General features: G+C 40.1%; 1 protein-coding gene across 4 annotated transcripts in view; it reads right to left on the reverse strand.

Moving 5' to 3' along the window:
• LOC122792248 (phosphatase and actin regulator 4-like) overlaps positions 1 to 19,031 on the reverse strand; it is a 2,537,344-nt gene that overhangs the window by 797,383 nt on the left and 1,720,930 nt on the right. For 3 of the 4 annotated variants that reach the window (XM_044059995.1, XM_044059996.1, XM_044059997.1), the window contains one exon: positions 12,441 to 12,521. The exons of the other annotated variant lie outside the window; for it this stretch is intronic. In XM_044059995.1, coding sequence (XP_043915930.1) covers positions 12,441 to 12,521 — 81 coding nt within the window. The remainder of the gene's footprint in view (positions 1 to 12,440; positions 12,522 to 19,031) is intronic. 4 annotated transcript variants of the gene reach the window in all.

The following is a 19,031-nucleotide window of genomic DNA, read 5'->3' on the forward strand; positions in this document are numbered from 1 at the left end:
TGAGAAGAGGCATCGGAGGGAAGGCATGGACTGTCAGGTTTTTCCAGCTGAATGATAGAGCATCCACTTTCCATGCTTGAGAGTGATAAGTCCTTATGCAAAATTTCTGTATTTGGCAATTGTAAGGGGAGGCAAAAAGATCTATGTCTGGGCGTTCCCATTCTCTTGTTATCATGTTGAACACTTGTGGATTTAGCTTCCATTCGTGAGGATCCATGAGATTTCTGCTTAGTTGGTTTGGCAGTGTATTTTTTGTTCCTGGCAGGAATTGTGCTTGCAGATGTACCTGGTATGTCAGTGCTGTGTTCCACAAAGTCATGGCTTGTCTGCATAGGGGGTAGGAATGTGTGCCCCCTTGCTTGTTTATGTACCACATAACTGTGGTATTGTCCATCTTTATTAACAGTCCTCCTAGATGTATTAGGTCCTTGAAGGCTGTCAGGGCATTCTGTACAGCTAGCATCTCTTTTTGATTGATGTGAAGATGCATTTGTTCCTTGGGCCACGTGCCCTGAATACATTTTCCTGGCATATGTGCTCCCCAGGCGTAATCCAATGCATCTGTTGTTATTGTCTGCCTGGCTGTAGGTAAGGTGAAAGGCTGTCCCTTGTTGTGGTGACAGGCCTGGGAACACCATTGAAACTCCTGTTGTAGGCAGGGAATCAAGGTTATGATGGTCTCTAGGCTGTGACAATGCTGAGTCCAAACACTTTTTAGATACCATTGTAGTTTCCTCATATGCAGTTTTGCATATGGAATTAGTAGAATGCAGGATGACATGAAACCCAGGGCCTGCAGAACTTTTCTTGCAGGGAGCTGGGTCTTTGTTGCCATCATTTGAAAGTAATGAGTCAGTTGCCTTTGTTTGTCTGGTTGAGATAAGCCATCTGGGCAGTTGTATTTAAGCTTGCACCCAGGAATATTATCTCTTGAGAGAGCACTAGTGTTGATTTTTTTTCATTTACTGTATACCCTAGGCAAATTATCAATCTTTTTACAAACGCCAGGTGCTTTAGAAGAATGTCCTTGCTCTCTGCTTGAATAAGGCAGTCGTCCAAGTAGGGATATATTTGAATTCCTTTTTGTCTGCAAAATGCAATTACTGGTGCCAGGCATTTTGTGAAGACCCTGGGCGCAGTAGATAAGCCAAAGGGCAATGCAGAGAATTGGTAATGCATTGAGCCTACTATAAATCTGAGGTATCTTCTGCACGATTGTCTGATTGGGACGTGCAGGTATGCCTCTAGCCAAGCCTCCTTGCCCAGCATGGGCAGAAGTTGTTGTAGTGTTAACATTTTGAATTTTGGAACATCCAGGAAAGTATTTAGTATTGACAGGTCCAGTACTGGTCTCAAGGCTTTGTCTTTTCTGGGTACTAAGAAAAGTCTCGAGTAAAATCCTTGTCCCTGTTCTTCTTGTGGAACTTTTTGAATAGCTCCCTTACCCATAAGAGCAGCAATCTGTTTTTGTGCCTCTGCCCATTGGTTTTGTGGCAGGTCTGGCATACCTTTTGGTTTTGGAAGCATGTGGAAGTGGAACCTGTACCCCTGAGAAACTATATTCAGCACCCATTGGTCTTGGGTGATCATGTGCCAATTTTTTGAGAAAAGTGCTAGCTTTCCCCCTAGGGGTGCTGTCAACTGGTAAGAGCTTGGCATTTGCAGAGGGAAGTCATTGTGACCATTTCCTATAAGGTTGTGATTTGTCTTCTCTTCCTTTGGGGGCTGAAGCATCCCATTGTTTAGGTCTGTAGGAGCCTTGGGGCTGAGATCTGCCTCTTGGGTGTCTGTATCTGCCTCTTTGTGGCCTGTCTGACACTGGAAAGGACCAATTTTTTGAAGGCCAGTTTCTGCTAAATCTAGGTGGTTGAACCTGTAAGAAATCTTTCACCGTTTGCATTGACTTTGCTTTATCCTCCATTTTCTTTAACACCTCTTCTGCCTTAACACCAAACAAAGTATCATGCTGTAGTGGAGCATCCAATAATTTTACTTTAACATGGTCAGGTAAACTTTGTTCTTTCAACCAATCATGTCTTCGAATAACTGAGTCTGTAACTGCGGCTCTACAAGAAGCCTCTAATGAATCAAAACCACATTGCAGAGTATGCTTTCCCATTTGTTCAACTGCATGCAATAAATCCTGCATTTCTTTACTGTCAGGACATTCTATATTTGTAACCATTTTCTGCTTTAACAATGACATGAGATACTGTTGATATTTAAACATGTGAAACTGACAGTGTAAAGCTCTTACAGCTAAAGTAGCTGAAGTGTAAACTTTTTTTCCCCATCTGTCCAGAGCTCAGGAATCCCTATCTGAGGGGACAGGATTTTTGGCAGTGGAAGCTTTAACCCCTTTAGGACCATGAGAAATTGTTTCTGGGTCTGCAGCGGGGTTTTTGTAAAGAAATTTATGAGAGTCAGGGACCCTGTAGTACCTGTCTGGCTTTACTGGTGCAGGGGGTAAAGAATCTGGAGACAGACTGGATTCAGAAAAAACATCATCTACAATAACAAGCACAGGGGGGATAGCCAGGGGCCTGTGCTGAGGCAATAGAAGGAAATCTCCGAGGCTTTTTTTGGATTCTGAGTAATCATGGCTCTCCTAATGGAAATGCTCCCTCATGGTGCGCAGGGTTTCCCCAAAAGAATAATCCTCAGGCGGTGAGGCTGAGAGAATGGACTCTTCAGCATCAGAGTCCTCATAGGGAGGGACAGAATAGCCCTGATTAGAAGAAGAATCAGAGGAAATGGAAACCTGACCAGAGGAATCATAATCAGTGTCTTGCCTAGGCCTTTTGTCAGGAGGGGGATGGGAGCCCCTGATTAAAGTAATAAGGTCTTCGGCCATTTTAAGCATCTGTTTCTTTGGTATGGATGACTGTTCTGGAGAATGCTGCACTTGTTTCTTTGTCTTTAATGGTGTTTTGGACTTTGCCTTTGCGCTGCTGTAGTAGCCTTAATTGTAAGCTATGAAGGTCTGAAAACACCCTCAGAAGCCGGTGCCTGCTCAGTGGGTCTGGACCCATCTGAGGGTATAGTTTCCGTAGGCCCAATACCTTGAGTTTCCACAGGCCTCGGTGTCTCCACATGGCTGACGGTTACGGCCTGTGGCTCTGAGGTAGCGGGTGTCAGGGGCTGCGAAAGCGCCTCACTGAGAACCGGCGACTGGCCTAGAAGAGGCTTCGTCGTCGGTTTTGGACCTCGGATGCCTGTCTTTTTCTTTGTCTTTGCGTTTTTTATGCATTCCAGTCGTCGGTTCTTCCGACGGCATTATATAATTAAATCGTCATCCAAAACAATGTAAGGCAAAATCAAACAGACGTTTAATAGTGAGTTTATTGAATCTAGCACAAAACTGACAACTAGTAACGTCGTGGTCAGGGCCTAGGCAAGGAATGCAGTAAGAGTGAAAGTCCTTATGAGGTATTTGCTTCCCACAAGAAATACAATTATTAACTTTTACTGACATCAGTCTGGAGCAAGAAAAAGTTTCCCCAATGGGGTACTTAGCTTTACTGAAGACTTTGGTTCTGAAATTCAATTTTGAAAATCTCAGGAGTCTGCTGACCGGCACTTGCGATATGCTTTTGCTTCGGGCACCGCGCGGCAAGAAAGACTGAAGAAAATGGTGCCTGTTGCAACTTTTATACCCCTGACGCAATGACGTCAGGGAAGATGCAACAGCAACCGACGCCGGACCAAGACTTTGGAACTTGGGCCGACTATGGGTTGCCTGCCAGCAGGATAACCCAAGTGTAATGACTGCAACAGTGAAACACAATGAACATCTGGTATCCCCTTGTTTATTTATGTACTAGATCACCGTGGTGTAGTCTTTGAACTTTAGCAAAGATCCTGAGGACCAGAGAGGTTTCACGGCCTTCAAAGCATGGATAACATCCAATATTTCCCTGACATTTATGTGCTTCTGCTAGTCTATAGGATTTTGCATAGCATCCACATTTCCCCTTTTAAAACACCTTCCCCACACCATATCTGAAGCATCTGTAGTGACTAACTAGGGCAGGGAATGAAGGGAGAATGAAAGACTGCAAGCTATCCAGTCTACCCAACATCCAATCACCCTCCTTACAAATTCCAGAACTGGAATCTGAAAAGTCAAAGGGTGCAGAGGATGAGTCTAGACTAAATGAAGTGCTACTGCATTTGCCCCATGTGTAGTCCGACAAAGGGTAGAATGATACTCACCAATACCACATAGCGGATAGCAAAATTCTGAGAAACTCCCATGCTTGGTTTAAGTTGGAGAAACTCAGGAAGAACTGTTGGAACATTTCTACTTTGTCTTGCAGTAGAAAAGCCTTCTCTTAGTTGAATCCGATAAACATCTAAGGAATACCACTTTATGTGAAAGGATGAAAAAAAGACATCTGCCAGTTGATTTGAAATCCCAGACTGAGTAGAAGTTCCTGGACATTTTTTTAAGAGACTATTGGCAGTTGCAAAAAGAGGTACTTGCGTATTACAGCAACCAGGTTCCAAACCAGTCATCATTCTTCATGATATGGAGAACTTTATGCTGTCCAAGTGACAAAAGAGACAGCAGCACATAAGCACTTTCCCCACAAAAAGTTAATGCCTTTAGTATTTTAAATGTCCATCTTAAGTCAGCTACAAGAGCTTAACAGCACAGATCTGAATAATCGGTACAAGTAAAATTCATACCAGTGACAACTGCTGCAGAATACACAGGCTACAAGAAAACATCTATATGAAAAAAAATAGGTCTTGTGTACTATCTCAAAATCTTTCTAACCAAGAAAGGTTGACAACTGTAATTTTTCAGAGTTATAACTTTAGGCTGTCCAACTGACAAACGAGACAGCAGCACACAAGCACTTTCCCCACAAAAGTTAATATCTTAAATGTCCATCTTAAGTTGGCTCCAGGAATTTACTAGCACAGATATGAATAATCTGTGCAAGTAAAATTCACGCCAGCGGCACAACTGCTGCAGAATGCATGGGCTACAAGGGAACATCCATATGAAGGAAAAAAAAAAAAACGGTACTTGTGTATCATCGCAAAGTCTTTCAAACCTATATATATATATATATATATATATATATATATATATATATATATATATATATATATATATATATATATATATAAAAAAAACAAGAAAGAAGACTTTTGGTATGTTAGATACACTGTCTATCACCAAAGTCGGTAATAAGACTTTTGGTATGTTAGAGGATGACTTGCTGTCACTGTATTTGTTAGTCATCACTGGAACAATGGAGCTTCTTGTTCAATGTTCTAGCAATCTCCTTTGATGTTTCTTCTTTGTAAAGCTTAGTAGGGCCTTTGCTTCTTCCCATGCCTTTTGTCAATTTTCCTTTTTTTCACTTTGTAAAAAATTACAAGAAAATCCTAGCCAAGCTAGAGTTTTCACTGTGTGATTCCATAAACCCTCTTGTAAAAGAGGAGAATGGGATACAAGCAAATGAACCCTTAAGGACCATCAGGAGTTCCAGCTATATGGCAGTTCTGAATGCCCATGACTTCTTTCTTTCTTTTAAGTCATTTAATGGACAAATTCAGGCCAATAAAGCCTGAATAGTTTTGGCTGTGTGTCCTGTTTCCTCTTTTATTTACTTGTTAGATGTGATGACTTGCAGACACCTTAAAGGTTATGGACATCAGCTGGGTACGAAACCTTGCATTTCTAAAGGTTAGCCAAACAGTCCAGTTATGCGGTGCTGGTAAAGTCATAAGAAGGCATGTCCACAGCTAGTGGGGTTTGGCTTAACAGACTTAAAAAGAAAAAAGTCATGGGCACTCAGAACTGCCATATAGCTGAAACACTTGATGTCCTTAAGGGGTCATCTGCATATATCCCATTATCCTCTTTAACAATAGGTTTTAAGGAATCACACAGTGAAAACTCTAGCTTGGCTACGATTTTCTTGTCATTTTTTTTTTTTTAACTAATTAGTTTGGCTGTGTGTCCTGTTTACTCATTTCTTTCTACTTTGTGGATAAATTTGGGGACAAGGAAAAAGATTTCAAGCTGCTATGATATGAACAAAAGCTAACTACAGACGCTTCATAAAAATATTTCTTCTAAATTCCCTCAAACTGACAAAAATGACCAGTATTAGGGTATTTCAAACCACTATGTTGTGGTTGTCTTTCGGCTTTTCCCAGTTAGGGGTCGCCACAGCGGAACTCCGGTCCGCTAATGATTGGCAGTAGATTTTCACGAACGCTGAGGTGCCAGCTCGACGTTCAACCTTCAGCGAAGGCACGCCCATTTATGCATGTCTTTCAAACGCCCACCAAACCGCGGGGAAGACATGCAGACTCCACACAAAAGGCACTCCCTGCACTCCAGCCGAGAATCGAATGGGAGAACCTCTTGCTGTGAGTCAACAACGCTACCGCTGCACCACCGCGGATCTGTCATCCAAACAGTATGTGTGGAACTGAGACAGAAAGAAATAACAAAAGAGGTTAATGACAACACTGAATACATGAGCAACTTACACACCTAAGTACCCACCCCCTTCATGGTAGTCCTGAGGCTTATACTAGTCCTCAGAGGTAAGAATGAAAGAGCAGATTCAAACTGCTGGATCAAAAGAGAAAAGAACATTTCTAAACTCATATGTGTTGATTTACTATTACATTGAGTAAACCAGTAAGGTTTGCACTGTGGGAACGTTGCTATCTCAGGTTGCTGAGGGGGACATTAGGGTTACCATCTGTCCCACTTTGCGAGGGACAGTCCCTCTTTGGGCAGTTGTGTCCTGCAAAAAAATTATAAAAATGGCAAATGTCCTGAGATTTTAGGACAAGATTATTTCCTATATTTTATGTAACAGTTGCATAAAACAGTTATTCTGTATCTGAAACACTTAAATATTATAAGAAACAGAATACGCAACTAAAATGCTACAAGAATAAGCTTTTATTTAGGCAAAAAGTGAAGTTCTGTCCTTTGTACTGGCCATGGGTATGTTTTGGCCTGCAGAATCTGACGTTTCTACCAAAAATGTCCCACTTTGGGCATTTGAAAAGGTAGTAACCCTAGGGGACATGGCAGGCCAAGGGGAAAAAGTATCCATCCTTTATAGCTGCCCGAATGATGGCCTTTGCATCACTTGCTCTTGCTCCAACATTCCAAAAAGAGATGCAACAGAATGAATCAGCAGATGCAGAAAAAAGGCTCGACGGCTATCAGACACTTGTGCAAAAAAGAAAGGCGGGGTAGAAAAGGTACTGCAACAACATAAATAACTCTCCAGTATGACTAATGGGTTTGATAACTGATAAAATTGCTGCAAACTTAACATAAAAGAAACAATATTGTGTCTACCTTTGTCCCACTTACAAGACTGCCCATGCAACACTGCTGATCACACAATTACACCAATTCAGGACTACATATAGCTCAAAACCTGTCTGGACCAATGCATGAACTCCACCAGCACTAATGACCATGTAATTAAAAAAAAAATAGTTCAATTAAAACTGGCTTATAAAATCTCAAGAGTATCAAAATCCACAGTACATGGAGATATAATACCCTAATTTCTATATGGATTTCCTTTCACTTCTTTAGACCTCTACAGAAAAACAACTGCATTAAAATTAGTTACTAATAAAATATGCAATTCCTCTGTCTTAGGATCCTATGATCGCCACCTAAATTATTATAAAGTGAGCTTGTTTCTCAAGTTAAGAGGCAGTTTTCTTCTGAGCTCTTACCCATGAAGTACTCCACATCCCATATTTTATTATAGCAAACCAGCACACTAAATGCAATCAAAACTACAGACTCAAATTTCCCACAAATGGTGCTATCACCCTTAAGAGACCTTCTGCAACCTACATGGGTGAAAAGGCCTCCTGTATCATCAACTTTGGTATAAAACATCTAGCTATATTAGAGGTACAACAGAACCTTTACACTTCAGGGAAAAAACACATTAATACTCTACTCTTCTTTTTTGGATTAGTGAAAATATTTTATTAATATTTTTTCTTTTAACATTCTATGTAATTCTCATGCATGGTGGAATTGACATTTTGGCACCAACTAATGATAATAACCACTGTATCATTGCATGTTTATACAATACTAATACAGTAGCGTCAAGTGAATCAGTGCTTACATATAATTATCAAGGACTTGTCACGTGTTAAGCATGAAGATCTAAGCATCACAATGAGATATTGTACTTGCTGTTCTAATCACGTTTGATTTAACACTGCTCATTAAACAAAAACAGTCAAACACAACAAGCTTCCTATTGCTTGTAAACACAAACATAGTAAAATGTTCGACCACTTATCAAGTTCTCTTTTTTAAACTCCCCTCAGGTACTCGTACTAAAACATACTTATGAACTCTGTGTGAAACTTCCATGCAAATTTAGTATATAAAGCTATCAGTGTTGCGTTGTCTGTGGAATGAAGCCAGGTTACCAATGTTTTTACATTATGTTGCTCTGCACACTGCTTCCTTACCTAAGTTGTAAATGCTGCTTTTTCAAGTTTACATCAGTTATGTTATTTCTGATATACTGTTCACTGTGCTGATCATTAAAAATGCACTATATACTTATTTCTTCCTTAATTTTTCATTGTTTAAATTTTTACAAATGTAGCTTGTGTTTACTTCTACATAAATTCGAAACTATACACCACACACTGAATGTTTTATTTATGAACCATTTAAGTAGACTAGACACAGCTGCCTCTTAGCAGGGCTGGCCAGAAAGCATCATAGGTTGGTACTAGGCTATCGGCCCTAGGGCCTATACAAGCCTAGCTATAGCAATTCCCTGGATATTTCTTCCCACAATATTTACTTCCCTGGACCCCTGTCTAGCAGGGCGACTGACTTGATCCCCGACATGAATTTCCTATCTCCCATCCAATTGTCAAGGTTCCTTTTGAAGAGGGCCAAGGAGGTGCTCTGCTTGACATGTATGGGCAGTCTATTCCAGAGTATGGGGAGTCTCTGGGAACCTATCCCTCAAATCCAAAACTAAAAGATGAAGTTACATACCAGATCACAGCCTTAATCCTCTGAGCTAAGCAGCAATGTACCTTGTGCTCGAGTCCGAGCTTAAAAGATTCAGCAGACTAGTACATACTTGGTTATCAAACAAATACATAAAACAACTAGAAATAGACCCTGACCTTGTCCCTCTGCCAGCGGCAAGTTGCTGTGTTGAAGGAGTGGCTACAGTAATGCTCATAATCTGAAACTGACAGCAAAGGTAACATGTTTTTGGCAGGTCTGAGTCATGACCGGCTGGACAGCCATTTGTAGGGGTCATGTGTGCCTGTGTCAAAAAAGGAATGCCAGCAGTGTCTTATGTGAGCATACTGAACTTACTAAGCACTTCAGAAATAAAATGGCAAGAATGTAAAGCAAACAGGAAGCTTTCTTACATACAACAAAGGCTTCTTGGGAATTGCACTTTTCTGTATTTCACAGGTGGCCTACTGCACTCAAGTACAAATGGTGAATAAAAGTATAGATAAGAGATTTGTTTCTACCCAGATGCACCAAATATACAACTCAGTCAGAATCATAACTTCCATTCATGCCAGAAATATGGACTAGTTTGCTCAAAGCATTTATTACAGAGAACTACCATGGGACATGCACTGCTGAAAAAACGTTATTCTTCAGTACCACTACCAGAGATGAAATGCAACATATTCTGCCAGTGGACTACCAAGGAAAGAGGACAATTACATTAGAAAGTAACTGAGCCACATCAAAATAGAAGACAACACTGAGGTCTAGTAGAAAGGCTGCTGCCATATTCAATAAAGAGCTAGGTTAAAAAAAAAGCGAAGTCTAGAAGAATGACGTGACCTAGATCAGAAATATGGGCTGGGCATATATGTTAAAAAAAGGAACTTTGAGGGTCTTGTGAGGTTATGTGTAGCACAATGCAGTGGACAGGTATATCAGATTGTGTGCTGAACAAATGTGGAATAGTCTCAGTAACTTCATTATGTGTGTGCGCACATATGTACATGTGCACGAGACAGCGAGTGGCCCTCTCAACTGCCCCAAGTACATCTCTTACTGTATCCAAATTTGACACAGAAATTAACAGTGAATCTGGGTAATCTGACTGAGGCAGACTTAGATGAACCCTGAACAGTATTGTAAACATTTTCAAGCCGAAGTTATTCAGACCCAAACCAAAGGTCAGCAAAGCCCTACCCTTTGATGGCTTTGCTTGATAGGCCACTACACCCTATAAAACATCCAGATTTCTTTCCTGACAATGGAAGACTACCACAGACAAGCCTGTATTCTGTGCCAAAATACTGAATAATAAAAGTAACAATGTATTAGAAATAAGCAAGACTTTTCTTAATTAACCACCAAAGTAAGGTTTTACAATAATCATAGTCAATGAGAAAAACTGCCTTCTGGTTTTCCTTGCAACCTGCTATAAAGCAACCAACACAGTAAGGGGAAAACATAGTATTGTGTGGGAAGCTGAGCTACTTACAAAGCCATATATCTGGGAGTTATAGCAAAACCAAAGGGCTCTCCATTGCCTGCTGGAGCAGAAGAAAGACAAGAGATGAAGTCCTTGCTAGTCAATGATGAGCTTGCTGTGCATGGAGATTAGAGGGTCATTGCTAAAACAGGCTTACCTTAGGACAGCTTGACAGAGGCCTACCTCCTGTTTCTCTGGCCTTCTGAAGGGCCAGTTCTCTTGCAAGGAAACCTGAACAGCCATGCCCCTCTTGGCAGCAAGACTTGCTAGGGCTCACTCTCTCTCTGTTAGTGGCCACATTCTGTTAATGGTACTGGCAGCAATGTTCGTCATGCTGCTATCCCAAGCAGTACAACTAATGGTGGGCCAGATCTACATTTGTTACTGGTCAGCCATATGGCCACTTAGAAAACTTTGCTGCTTTAGGCATCAAATGCAAGAACTTTCAACTGAAAACAAAACAATCATGATCAAGATCCAAAATATGTGAGCAGCTGAAAAGAATCTGGAGGTCTAGGAGTCCTGCATGCTTTCAAAGTGGAGCACATGTCACCATGTAAACCAGCAATGGACACACACCGCAAAGCACAGCAAAATTAAGAGGATGAAACCAAATGCAGACTCACTAAGGAGGGTTTCACAATGACAGATCCATCCATTCATCCAGAAATCATGACTGTTGGTGTTCCTCTGATGAATATGGCATAAGAGCCACAGAATCTTTTTGTATAAGAATCAAATAATATAAAAATTGTGATCAATGAAAATTATATGTGGACGTGTCACAGAAAAATATTACCCCTGAAAAAGCACCATTTTTCATAATGGACATGACTGTCTGCTACGTACAAATCACTGAACAAAAGAAATAATATGATAGCCAAACAAAATCCTAATGGCTCTGAAACTACATCTGAACAATTAGAACCTTACAAAACTCTTGGTTTTAATCCCACTTTCATAAATTATCTTCATCTTAGTAAACTTCCTGATGATCTTTCAGATTTACTGAGACTTGCATTCAAAACACAATTTCCACTTATCAGTATAACACTGAGGTTCTTACAGTTTATGTACGATTACGCCAACTTAAAATTCCCAAGCCAGTAAATATGGACTGGTTGCAGAGATCAGAATGAGAGATGCAAAATATAAAAAATACATGGAAATGGTACACTTTTTATCCATTTTTCAAGACACCTCCAAGATTAATCAATAGATTCTACTACTTGGTCAGCCCTTAACAATTTTACAGTCCTACCCAGTTGCAGTACATTTTAAAAATACTACAGCATGTTCACCAAAAACTACCGAAGATGGTTAAAACTTGCAGTGGTTAACGCACGTAGAACATTTTATGATGGGCCTCTCTGAACTTCTGCTTCTAAAGGCAAAGGAAGGGGTTATATACATTTAAAGTTGACAGACATTTTTATTTGTGAAAAGTGGACCCAATCCAAAACAAACAAAAAAGCAATGGCAACAGATGCAAGGATGGCCTTCAGTCCAGGTTTGGGTCCGTGTCCTTTGAAGAAGAAATAACATTTGGTTTTTTACATTCAAAATTTTAACTTCAAATTCTAATGGAAAATCAAATAATGAATGTTTACGTATCCAGCTCTGGCGTGAGAAACATGGGAGAAGAGGAAAGGTTAAATTTGTTTTCCACATCCTGAGAGCAATGCCAACTGGAATTCCAACCACTTGCATCCTAGCTGCCAAAAAGCAACATTAGCATGCACTGATAGACCCATTACCATTTATACATGCACCTACATGTATTTAACAGACACTACAATTCTGATGGTGGCAGGGTAGTGTGAGCATTAGGCCCACCAAAAGAAAAGGGTTTTAACTGACATCCCCCTTCTAATATGACACTTGCACATGTTGGTTTTGTGTCTCAGTGTGCATGTTCAAACTCACCCTGCTCAGGGACTTCCTGTAACAGCCCTCTTCTGATCAATTCCTCCCTCGGCTTTCTCATTGAAATCTTTCTTTCTAAAACTGAAACAATTGAGAGACAGAAACAAAAATATCTATGGATACTGCCAAAAGCATTGTGAATTCTCATTACCAGTATCAAAAATAAATATGCAAGATCTTACACAACAGTAGTTAATCTAGAATGCAGTTTAGTGGGTCAAACTACAAATTTAACCATACCTCTTAAGCACAGTGGCTATTTTGCTCTTAAGATTTAGACACATTTTTCCAGACATACCAACACATTTAGTAAAGTTAGATACTAATGGGTATAAAACTATTCAAACATCAAATTTTGTTTTTAAAAAATCATAACTACATGGGGTCCATTTTACAATATAATAAAATGTGTGTTCTTGCCTTTGGCTGTGACACCTGAATGCCATTGCTATGACTGTTTTTATATTCGTAGACTGACAATTATGAATTGAATTGTAAGGTGCCACATCACTATGGAACATACCTCTCAACTTTTTCATGCAAGGAATCTGGACAAAGCCAAAAATAATGAGGGACAAAGGTCCAAAATAGGGACATATTTTAAATATTACTGTTATAAACTTAGAAAGTTGCTAGAATAATCAGCATTGTATTAGCATCCATTTTTCTGAAGGATGTGAAGTCTGAAACTCAAACGTATATCATTATTTAATGACTTCAATCCCCACAGATTTGCCAGAAAACCACAAATTTCATGAACAGGCAGACCAAAAACATTAGGCAAAAATCTGGACAGTCTGTGAAAATCTGGACAGTTGAGAGGTGTGGTATGGAAGGCAATGATCTCCCATGGGCTTCACTAACATATGCCCCATATAACAAAAACAGTTATATGTTGTCATGAAATCAACTCTGTTAAGGAAATGACAGAATGAAGAGCAAGATAATGCCCAGCTAAACAGAAAATCTCAAGGAAGTCAAAATCTGAACTGGAAAAAGAACAATAAATGTGTGATGGGAAGAGGAGGAAATGAGAGGACTTTATATGACTCCAATTGAATATGTACTTCTAAGCAAATACATAAATGCAATATCCCAATACTCGTCTTCAGGTCACGGGTGCAAATGTCTAGCACAAGCTAAAAAATCATACAATTTTAGTAGAAAAACAAAGACCTGTGCATTAGTATGTGTGTGTGTGTGTGTGGGGGGGGGGGGTCATCAAGGAAGTATAGATACTCTAGAGTGTTAGAGTATGCCGGAAGACGATGCTCATACTGTTCACCTGCAGTAACTATGAATACAACTCTAAAGCAGCAACACAACAAAACTAATCTACACTATAACTTGAACTGCAGTTTTCAGGTCCCATGTTTCTAGTCAAAGAGAGTTAATTGAACAATTTGATTTTGTTTCCAGCATCTACAATTAGTGATAGTTTAGGAGCTGTGCTACTCTGTAATGCAATGAAAAATTTAGTTCCAGAACAGAAGGCATCATTTTACTGTAACAAGGCCACTTTTGCAAGACCTCTACTCTGAGTATTTTGTGACATAATTGGTAATAGTTTACGAAGAAAAAAAAAAGTAAACCTAAAAGGAAAAATCAAGCATTTAACAAGCAAGCTTCTAGAAAACATTAAGTACTGTTGAAGACTGAAAATAGCCATTTTATTAGGTTTATTTTACATATAAGCCTGGACAAAAATGTTCATTCCCTTTATATTCCACTTCACATACAAGTATAGGACAGATGTTCAAATCACTGTCAAATTAATTTTTTTAACAAAACAAGTGCACTCAAATATTAATCTCTGTAAGGCATTTTCATGTTGCTGGGAATAGTGCCTCTACTTCCAAAACTCTAAAGACATGGGCAAACTACTAAAGTAAATCTGGACCACTGAAAAAATGGGAATTTATTCAGTTACCATCTGTAGATCAGGTAGCAGTGGCTGATTTTTGGACCCTTTTCAGCCACAGTTGGCTTCCAAAAGGTGAATTTATTCAGTTACCATCTGTAGATCAGGTAGTCATGGTTGATTTTTTAGACCCTTTTCAGCCACAGTTGGCTTCCAAAAGGTGATATGTAAAGAAACATCTATCATGTCCAGTGCTAAAATCCTGTTTCTGAGACAACACAGACTCAGACTGTTACTAAGCAAATGACCCAAGAGGCCTTTATAAGCCTAGCTAAGTTTTCCCAAAAGAATAATGATGCCCTGTATCCAAATAGGACATTAAGGGCCAGGCATTTATAAGCTACCTCTGTCTATGAGGGACATGGGTGCATGGCCCGGTGTCCAGAAAGATATTTCTGGACTGTGGATTGAAGTGTCACCATTCAGAACTTGGTATACCATGTACTCGCTCAGATCTTGATGTCCAAGACAGGCTAATTTGTTCTTTCCCACCTTTTTCAGAACCAAAAAGAAGCACAAGTAGAACCTGCTTCCTACCTTCAAGGCACAGGTTCTGGGGTGTCATTGAAACAAACAGAGAAAGAGAGTAAACACACTTGGACTCTGTTTCTCTGCCAATGAATAGCTTGCCAGAGGGGTCCCTGCTGGATGCTGTCCACGCAGGGTACAACCTTTTATTTCTTATTTGCATATTTTCTGGCACACACTGTCAGCCGACCATCAACTACTTACAATCTGTTGGTCCATTCATTCAAAAGGGCAAGAATTGTTCCCAGATCATTTGTTCCATGAGACATGCCAGCCAATTGCATCATTGTTATCCTGGCAGCCATTTAGGCATTTTGTTTATGCAGCCTAACACCAACCCTAGTAGTGACATGGACCAGCATCACTGCATGGGGGGACTGCCTATGCCCCCTAATACAGAGGTGTGTTCTCCTTCTGACAGACCTCCACAAGGGCTACTGCACTGCCATAGGCAGACCCAGCCACATCCCTCCCCAGGGCCTGTTCTTAAACGAGCAGCCACCACCACTCCCCTGGAGCACAAGGTCACCACATGGGGAGGAGTCACCACAACCCTTCATCCCAATTGAGCATGCCAGTGTAGATGATGCATTTCTTGCCCCCACCCCTCCCTGGCTCTTCCAGATGACAGATCTAACTGATCATAGGTTTTACAGGTTACAATATGGGCTTTATCCCTCTGTGCCACATAGCTGGGGGGGGGGGTACAGCCTTTTTTTTGGGGGGGGGCTCCAAGAGTCACTCATCAGGCCTAGGTACAGCCAGGGGAAAGGGCATCTATGGACAGTCCTGGCTGGTGCTCAAGCTGCTTTGGTAATGTCTGCCTTATTAGAGACTGTACATGAAGCAGGAGACAGCAGGACTCCCTGATGCTTAGACGCCCCCTCATCTATAAAGAGGCCTCCTCTTCTTGTGGTCATGGTATAATCTGGTACAGGCAAGAGGAGGTATACAGACCCACAACTGTAAACATTATCTCCCTCCTCACCAGAAGCTTCAACAAAGAGATTTGGAAAAGAAAGTCTTCAGATCCAGTGTAGCAGAAATTAAAACCTATTAGCTAAACATGTCCACAGCTTTGGGAATTGGACCAGGTTAAAAGATTCTGGAAAAAATAATTAATCTATGACTGGTCTACAGAATCCACTTGTCTGAAGTAACCTGCTACCACCTTTTAAAGAAATGCAAGCTTAAGCAGGGTGATGTTGCAGAACAGGATGAAGGGAGGCCTAGAAATTTATTAGCTCTGTACTGACAAAGTGGGCATTTTCTTTTGCTCTGTGCAACACTCAAAGTTATATCATATTACTGCTTGTGGTGTTCCTTCCTGATTTAGCAACACACATTGCAGTTGTAATTCTCCCTGCTTTTCTTTTAAATTCACATGTTCATGGGTATAGTGAACTTAAGGCCTATTGGTCATAGAGGAGTTTGATAGGTTAGATTCAATGCAGGAATTTGTGTGTGCCCACACAGTCATCTAATTCCTTCTTAAGGTGTAAACTGATTGGATGAGCTTAAAAGCGAGGGGGTACTTTTCTCCATAGACATGGGAGTCTGAGATATCAAGCTGCCTCATTTCATGGTAAGGATGATATTTAATTTTAATGAGACAGTGTCCTTGTGCTCAGGTCACCAAGGGGTATTCTAAGCAACAAGTTTCAAACAGAAAGGTATCCTTAAGTGCTCAACATTTCAAGCACAGGCCTCCTCTGAGAAGGTGGCAACATAAACAGAAAAGACAGCATTTGGCTATTAGACAAACCCTGAAGCCCTTCAATTCTCTTTGTGAAGAATCCTTGTATTGTCTCTAATTACATCAGATGGTGAGTGAGCAAATTACAAAACAGGGCATACTACTCTCTAAATGATTTGATAAGAGCTATATAGAAAGGGACAACTGTCACACTCTGTCACAGCTCTCAACCATCAACAGAGGATAAGGAAGACAACTTCATATGCTTTGCAAAGCAGAAGCTATATGGGTATCAGAAAGATGTCATCTACAAAGACTGCAGCACCTTTTGTTCTCTCATCTTCTAGTTGTGGTCCATTAATGGTGTAAAAATCTAGTTGTGGGTTGACAAATGCCTAAATGCTGTATTTTTTACACTGAAAGCAAAGTAATTTCTAATTCACCAAAATTGCAGCTTGAAAGATAGTGGTGTTAGAAGGGTTAAGAACAATGCTCACAAGTTTGCAGTCATCTGCATATTTCTTCAAACAGACAGTGGAGTCAGTTCTCACATCTGACAACATTAAGTCAAAAACGGACCCCAGGTGGACTTCTAAGATGGCTGCACATTGAGTAACAGCTTAATTCTAGCTCTCCCAGTGTTCAAACAAAAACTCAGAAGAGAAAGCCAGAGGACTTATATTTCTGGGTAAATTTCAATAACTGGCTAGTAAGTGCATTGCCTGGATGCCAGGAAAAAAGAAATACAGAGGATCTGAAAGAAAATCCACTACAAAAAGTGAGGAAAAAACACTGACTAGGAGGACTACTGCAGCTGTTCAGCAAAAAAGCAGTGCAAGCTCCAGACATGACTTCCAGTAACCTGGAGAAAATAGACAATTACACACAGACCTGATTAAAAGAAACACTGATGGAGTATATCAACTCAAATAACAAAAGGCTGGAAAAAATGGAATGGGCTTTAAACATATATTCAGATGAGGTGATAAAACTGCAAAAATCTGAGGTTGAAATTAAGAAAAGGCTGGCTGAATAGGAGACTGCACAAGAACAGATGTTTTAAAAACTAACAGAGTTACAGGTCAGAGCATAAAGGGAAAAACCTGAGATTTTTTGTGTACCAGAGAAGCTGGAAGGAATAGACTGTATTAATTTTATGGAAGCAAAAATAAGCAAATGGACCGGTACTCCACAGCAGGAGTTGTTAATAGAAAGGCACATTGTGTGTATGATCCAAACCTGGCTATGAGAAAGCAACCTAGACCTTTAATATTTAAAATGCAATTCTGCCAGCAGAGAAGGAGCGGATTCTGATAAAACTGTGGCAAAAGGACAAGGCACTAAATGTGGGAGATAGAGTGTCTGTAGAGAATGATTACTCACTGTACACCAGACAGAAGAGGAGTACATTTATTCCACTTGTGATGAAAGGAGGTGCTGCTAGCAAAGCTAGCTGGAATTTTGTAAATAATTATGTCATTTGTGAATATCAAACTAATTTATACAAGATGCTTGTACTACAAATGTATTAGACCTCTACGTCAAGTGTATGTCAAGCTGATTTGTACAGATGTTTGTGTTGAAAAGGTATTTGTAAAGCGCTTGTGTTTGAGATGTATCCACAGTGTGCCCTACTGGAAGAGAGCAGAAACGTACATGCACTACTGAAACTGTTTAAATGTATATGTTGTAACAGGGGAAATTGGAGGGTTAACTTCAGTCCAGCAAACTAAGAAAAAACGTCTGAAATTAAATCTTTATAGGCTAGCCCAGAAAGATGCTATCTCACAGGTTTCAAGGCAGCCAGAGATACAAAGTCTGTACTAGAAAGCTTTCTGTATTTTCTTTGGGGTGAACTAATTACTACCTGGAAGTGTGGAAGAATGCAATTGTTTTATGACTTCCAGCACCTGCCAAGGAACTGAGCAAAAGCCCTTGTGTGTGCATTCTTACAGGTGGGTGTGAAGTCTTGCCAGCTTCCAGCAATGGGGATTTTGCATGGGAATTAGAAGTCAGATGACCGAAATGATGTAATTCAGCAAGCAATCCCAGTAGTAATATTTTAAATATTATTTTGACAAGCCTCTTTGTGAGACAGAGCATGCTGCATTCTGTCTTGGGCCTGACAACAACTAGAAGGACCATACACCACATTATCTTGTTCTATTAAGTTATTAGGGTATAGTAATTCTCTTAGATACAGTCAGGAATATAGTGAAGCTTAGTTTAGATATTGTTTTTCTTTATTTATATGAGCCTGTTCTGCAATGTTATTTTAAATATTCCCTGTGATTTGATATTTAGTATTGCCTTGTTCTTTAATTATTTATTATTAAATATACTTAAACCTTTCATTGTAGCTGATCTTTGCAGAGATAAAGTTTTGAGAGTATTTGTATACTTATTTGGTGGTACTGTGTGGGCTACTCCTAACAGCCTTGCTCTT

The sequence above is a fragment of the Protopterus annectens genome, chromosome 1.part2 (assembly GCF_019279795.1).
Source record: "Protopterus annectens isolate FY-2018-M chromosome 1.part2, PAN1.0, whole genome shotgun sequence".
Classification (NCBI taxonomy): domain Eukaryota; kingdom Metazoa; phylum Chordata; order Ceratodontiformes; family Protopteridae; genus Protopterus; species Protopterus annectens.